General features: G+C 52.3%; 1 protein-coding gene across 1 annotated transcript in view; it reads left to right on the top strand.

Annotated features, from left to right (window-relative positions):
* tonsl (tonsoku-like, DNA repair protein) overlaps window positions 1-709 on the top strand; it is a 48,058-nt gene extending 47,349 nt beyond the window's left edge. The window contains exon 26 of the mRNA XM_052016461.1: window positions 393-709. Coding sequence (XP_051872421.1) covers window positions 393-592 — 200 coding nt within the window. The 3' untranslated portion in view covers window positions 593-709. The remainder of the gene's footprint in view (window positions 1-392) is intronic.
* The last annotated feature ends 6,188 nt before the right edge of the window (window positions 710-6,897 follow it).

Genomic DNA, 6,897 nt, shown 5'->3' on the forward strand with positions numbered 1-6,897 from the left:
GTCCTCCACCCACCTCCCTCTATGTCCCTCCACACCCCCTGCTCCCCTCAGCCAGCTATCTGGGGTGATGCGGTGAGTGATTCCCTGTGGTCCCGGTGCTGAGCCAGGAAACAGACTCATGGTCCAAGTCAAGTCCACCATGGGACAGGGGTGAAGGGGCCAGGGTCAGGGTTGAGATGGTTGGGGCCAGGTGTTGGGCGAGTTGGAAGGTCGGGATGAGGTGGCCAGGGTCAAAGGTGGAGGGTCGGGGTGAGGAAGAAGGTGTTGAGGTGGCCACGGTCAGGGGTCAAGGTGAGGTAGAAGGTCAGGGTTGAGGTGGTCAGGGGTGAAGGGTCGGGGTGCGTCGCTCCTGGAGGACACCCTCTAACCGGTCTTTTCTCCCTCCCTCCCAGGTGCCCCCGTCCACGGGTCCACCCCCGCGGAGGAGATTGCCCCCAAGCTGGGTGAGTTGTGCCTCTGCAGCACCCGGCTCAACAAGTGTGAGAGGGAGAGGCTGGCGGAGGGCTGGCGATGTGCCCTGGGAGGGCAGCTGCAAACTGTCTGTCGTCTCCACAAGTGTCTGCTGAAAGCAGTGCCCAGTGGTCAACGTTAACCCAGCCCAGCTCCTGAACTCTGCCCCACCCACCCTCCGCCTGTGTATATGTAACTACAACCTTTTTTAACCACTGCTGCTTTTGTACATTGTGTATTAAACCAGGTGTCACGACTGATCCATGTACCGTGAGCTTCACTCTGTGTGTGTGTGTGTGTGTGTGTGTGTGTGTGTGTGCGCGCACGCGCGCACTGTGCCTGCCCCCAGCTGCCAGCCCCCATCAGATGTAACACTGAGACACCAGAGATGGCAGATACTGGGATCTGGAGCAACACACAATCTGAAGGAGCAACTTAGCAGGTCGAGCACCGTCTGTGGGGGGAGAGGAATTGTCAACGTTTTGGGGCGAAATTCTAGTTTCCGGGTCCCCAGGGTCCCAATGCAGGGTTTTGACCTGAAATTTCGACAGACATCACGGGAATAGACCATTTGGCCCTAACGTCAATGCTGCCCTTTTTATTTGCCCACCTACAGTAATCCATTTGCCCTCATTAGCTCCGTCTCAATGCCTGTTAAACACGGTGACTGTATCCGATTCCGCCCCCTCCTCTGGTAGCCCGTTCCACATATCACCCACTGCGTAAATAAAACTTGCCCCTCAGATCCCCTTTAATACTCCTCCCTCTCACCTTGAACCTGTCCCCTTCTAGTTTTGATAACTCTACCACGGGAAAAAGATGTTGACTGACTACCCCATCTGTGCCCCTTTTTATACACTTTTTGGCTGGGACTGTTTACCCTGGCGTGAAGGAGGCTGAGGGGTGACCTTATAGAGGTTTATAAATTCATGAGGGGCGTAGACAGGGTGGATGGTCACAGTCTTTTCCCCAGGGAAGGGGAGTCCAAAATAGAGGGCATAGGTTTAGGGTGAGGGGAAAGATTTAAAGGGGCAAGAAACAATCTGCTGTGGGGACTCAGCGGGTCAAGCAGTATCTGTTGGGGGAGAGGAATTGTCGACATTTCGGGTCGACACCCTTCATCTGGACTGAAAGGTGGAGGGGATGGGGGGGGATAGCTGGCCTAGAGGGGTAAGGGAAGAGGTGCGGCAAGAGCTGGCTGGTGATAGGTGGATCCGGGATATAGGCAGACAGGGGAGGGGAGGGTGGGAGGTGACAGATGACGGACCTGGTGGGAGAGGAAGGTGGAGCAGGGAATGGAGGGAGGGAGGGGAACCAGAGGGAGGGGTGCATGGGTGATGGGGAAAGAGGGAAGGTGATGGGGGTGGATGGATCAGGAGGAGAGAGAAAAGGGACAGAGGGGGAGCGGTTATCGGAGGTTGGAGAATTCAATGACAGGTTGTGGACTGCCCAGGTGGAAGGAGATGTGTGTAGCCTCACCCTGGCAGTGGAGCAGGCCGAGGTAGGTAATGGATGGATCTTGGAGGGTTGAAGGAAGATGGAGACAGAGATGGGAGGGTGATCAGCAGGAACACAAAGTGCTGCAGGACACCAGGGACGGCAGATGCCGGGATCTGGAGCAACACACAGTCTGCTGGAGGAACTCAGTGGGTCAGGCAGCATCTGTGGGGGAGAGAGGAATTCTCGACGTTTTCAGGTCAAAACCTGCAGGGATTTGCCTGTGCTTGGCCCATATCCCTCTAAACCTTTCCTGTCCATGTACCTGTTCAAATGTTTTTTTTTAAGCATTGTAATTGTACCCGCCTCTACCTGTGGCACCGTTCCACAGACCCACCACCCTCTGTGTAAAAAAAACTTACCCATTAAGATCACCCCTCAGCCTCCTACACTCCAGGGACAAAAGTCCCAGCCTATTCAGTCTCTCCTTATAACTCAAGCTCTCCAGTCCTGGGAACATTCTTGTGAATCTTTTCTGCACCCCCACCATCCCCCCACCCCCAGATTAATCACATCCTTCCTATAGCTGAGCCACCAGAACTGCACATAGTACTCCAAGTGCAGCTGAACCAATGTCTTGTACACTTGTAACTTGACGTCCCAACTCTTCTGCTCAGTATCCTGACCCCTGAAGGTAAGTGTGCCATATGCTTTTTTCACCACCCTGTCTACCTTTGTTACCACTTTGAGGAAACCAGATCCCCATAGGCCCAGGTCTCTCTGTTCTACAACACCCCCCAGGGCCCTACTGTGTATGGCCTGCCCTGGTTTAACTTCCCAAAATGACTCGCTTTGGGTGTTGTACACTCTGCCTCACTGGGATGTCCTGAGCAGACCAGAATGTACAAATGAAAGAACAAGTGGGGAGAGGAACTGCAGTACAGTTGGCCAGTCCTGGTACTAACAGGACAAAAGAGCAAGTTGTCGGAAGGCGTTGAATTCCATACTAAATCCCACAGGCTGCGACGTGCCCAGACGGGAGAGGAGGCGTTGTCCCTTGGTTACGTTGGCTCTCACTGTAACAGGTGGTCGCAGAGTGGGATGGAGAATTAAAGTGTCAGGCAACCCGAAACTTGGGGTGACTCCTGTGGAGGGAGTGCAAGTGTCCGCAAAGTGGTCGCCCAGTCTGTGTTTGGCTTCTCTAGTGTGGAGACCACACTGATCACGGAGTGCAGTGCACTGGGTGGGTGGAAGTGAATCGCTGCTTCACCTGCAGGGACCGTTTGGGTCTTTGAACGGTGGGGAGGGAGGGGTTGCGTGACAAGGTGCTGTGGGTCGGGTAGTCATGGCTGGGGATGGAAGAGTGGACCAGAGAGTCACAAAGTCAACACAGCAAACGACCTGCTGGAGGAACTCAGCGGGTCGAGCAGCATCTGCGGGGGGGAGGAATTGCTGACGTTTCGCTTTGTCAACCAAGACCCTGCATCAGGACTAGTGTTGGTGTGACAGGGGGTGGGGGGGGACTGTTACCGAGGGGGTTCCACAGCCCCTTGCCTTTTGGGTCATTGATCCAGATCAGAATGTAGAGGGTGTGTCAAGAAGTTTTCAGGAGGGAGCACTTCAGACTAAAGGAGGGGTGTCGGTGGCCCGGTCAATGGGGCAGATGCAGATCCCGCCACTCCCCGCAGGTTCATGTGTCTACCTAAAAGCTGCTTAAACGCCACTAGCGTATCTGCCTCCACCACCACCCCTGGCAGCCTGTTCCAGGCGCTCACCACTCTGTGTAAAAAAAAAACTTACCCCTCTCACCTTAAACCTATGCCTTCTAGTATTTGATGCTCTAGTTGTCCATCCTGCCCATTCAGATGGCCTGCACTCTTCCCCCTCCCTCTCTCACCCTCCCTCCAGTATCCACTCACCCTCTCTCTCAACCCTACTCTCCCCTCCTACCTCTGTCAACCCCCACTTTGCTCTCTCCTCCCCCCTCCCTGCCCCCCTCAAGTAAGTAGAGAGAATAAGGCCCCTCAAAGACCAAAGAGGACATCTCTGTGGAGCCGCAGAGGTTAGCGAGGTCCTCAATGAGTATTACTCCTCCGTTTTTACTGTGGAGAAAGACATGAAGACTTTGGAACTTGAGATAGTTAATGGGGAGGTCTTGGGGACAGTCTGCATTACAGTAGAGGAGGTGCTGTACATCTTAAAATGTGTGAAAGTCAGATCTCCGGGGCTTGACCAGGTTTATCCAAGGACACAGTGGGAAGCTGAAGAAATTGCGGAACCCCTGGCTGAGGTGTATGCGTCATCGAGAGCAACAGGCGAGGTGCCAGAAGACTGGAGGGTGGCAAATGTTGGGCCTTTATTTAAGAAGGGTGGCAAAGAAAAACCTGGGAACCATAGGACAGTCAGCCAAACATCTGTGGTAGGTAAGTTACTGGAGGGGATTCTGAGGGATAAGATACACATACTTCTGGAAAGACAGGGGTTGATTAGGGGTTGTCAGTATGGCTTTGTGGTCATATCTTATGAACATGATTGAGTTTTTTGATGAAGTAACCAAGCAAGGCAGTAGATGTGGTTTGCATGGACTTCAGTGAGGCCTTTGATAAGGTTCCACATGGTAGGCTGCTCTGGAAGGTTAGATCGCATGGAATCCATTGGAGAGCTGGCTAATTGAATACACAACTGGCTCGATGGCAGGAAGCAGAGGGTGACAGTGGAAAGTTGTTTCTCGGACTGGAGGCCGGAGACCAGTGGTGCTCCCCAGGGCTCGGTGCTGGGCCCATTGCTGTTTGTCATCCATATCAGTGATTTGGATGAGAATGCACGAGGCACGGTTAGTAAGTCTGCAGATGACACTAAAGTAGGTGGTCTAGTGGACAGTGAAGGTTATCAAAAATTACAGGGGATCTTGATCAGCTGAGTAAGTGGGCCGAGGAATGGCAGATGGAGTTTAATTCGGATAAGTGCAAGGTGTTGTGTTTTGGAAAGTCAAATCCAGGTAGGACTTTCACAGTGAATGGCAGGGCCCTGGGGAGTGTTGTAGTACGGAAGGACCTTGGAGTACAAGTACATGGTTCACTGAAAGTGGAGTCACAGGTAGACAGGGTGGTGAAGAAGGCTTTTGGCACACTGGCCCTCATTAATCAGGGCATTGAGCCTTAAAGTTGGGAGGTCATGGTGCCGTTGTACAGGATGCTGGTGAGGCCGCACTTGGAGTATGGTGGTCGGTTTTGGTTGCCCGGCTATAGGAAGGATGTTATTAAACTGGAAAGAGTGCAGAAACGATTTATAAGGAGGTTGTCAGTACTTGAGGGACTGAGGTGTGGAGAGAGAGGTTGGACAGGCTAGGACTTCATCCTTGGAGCATAGGAGATGGAGAGGTCAATTTATAGAGGTGTATAAAATCATGAGGGGCACAAACAGGGTCTTTTCCCCAGGGTTGGGGAATCAAGAACAAGACCGCACAGGTTGAAGGTGAGAGGGGAGAGATTTAATGGGAAGGTGTGTATTGTGGAGGGTCGTGGCTGTCACATGACAGCACTGCCCACTACCTGGTCAGAAGACACACCACTGCCACTCATAGTTTAGCCCTGCCCCACCCATCAGTGCACACCTGGCCATTGGCCCCTTTAAGTACCTTTGTACTTGGCCTTGGGCCATTGGCCTTTGTAATTGATTAGTCCTTGCTGACACCGAGCCATTGGCCCCCTGTAAATTACCTGGGCTGGACCCCCCAGCCCTCTCTTGTTACCAAGCTCTGAGACCGAGGACTCAACACGTCCCTCTGTAAATGGATCCTTGACTTTCTAACAAACAGATGGCAATCAGTGAGGATAGGCAGCAATACCTCTGGCAAGATTATTCTCAACACTGGTGCCCCACAAGGCTGCGTCCTCAGCCGTCTACTCTACTCCCTACACACTCATGACTGTGTGGCCAGATTCTGCTCTAACTCCATCTACAAGTTTGCAGATGATACCACCGTTGTAGGCTGTATCTCAAACAGCGATGAGTCGGAGTACAGGAAGGAGATAGCGAGCTTAGTGACATGGTGTCATGACAACAACCTTTCCCTCAATGTCAACAAAACAAGGGAGCTGGTCATTGACTTCAGGAAAGGGGGCAGTGTACACACACCTGTCTACATCAATGGTGCTGAGGTCGAGAGGGTTGAGAGCTTCAAGTTGCCGGGAGTGAACATCACCAACAGCCTGTCCTGGTCAAATCATGTAGAAGCCACGGCTGAGAAAGCTCACCAGCGCCTCTACTTCCTCAGGAGGCTAAATAAATGTGGTTTGTCCCCTTTGACTCTCACCAACTTTTACCAATGAACCATAGAAAGCATCCTATCTGGATGTATCACGGCTTGGTACGGCAACTGCTCTGCCCAGGACCGCAAGAAACTGCAGAGAGTTGTGGACACAGCCCAGCGCGTCACGGACACCAGCCTCCCCTCCTTAGACTCTGTCTTTACCTCTCGTTGTCTTGGTGTAGCAGCCAGCATAATCAAAGACCCCACCCACCCGGGACATTCTATCTCCTCTTCCATCAGTAGAAGATACAGGAGCCTGAGGGCACATACCACCAGACTTAAGGACAGCTTCTACCCCACTGTGATAAGACTATTGAAATGTTCCCCTATACAATAAGATGGACTCTGACCTCACGGTCTACCTTGTTGTGACCTTGCACCTTATTGCACTGCACTTTCTCTGTAGCTGTGACACTTTACTCTGTACTGTTATTGTTTTTACCTGTACTACATCAATGCACTCTGTACTGACTCAATGTAACTGCACTGTGTAATGAATTGATCTGTACAATCGGTATGCAAGACAAGTTTTTCACTGCACCTCAGTACAAGTGACGATAATAAACCAATACCAATACTATAAAGGGCGCCACATGTGCTCGGCTCGCTCTCTTTGCCATCTTCGAGGGACCACCCTGCTTCACTCCAGGCCGAATACCATGGAATGGTGCTGGAGAAATCGTTGGTGAGGTGTGCAC

Source organism: Pristis pectinata, chromosome 5 (assembly GCF_009764475.1).
Source record: "Pristis pectinata isolate sPriPec2 chromosome 5, sPriPec2.1.pri, whole genome shotgun sequence".
NCBI lineage: Eukaryota > Metazoa > Chordata > Chondrichthyes > Rhinopristiformes > Pristidae > Pristis > Pristis pectinata.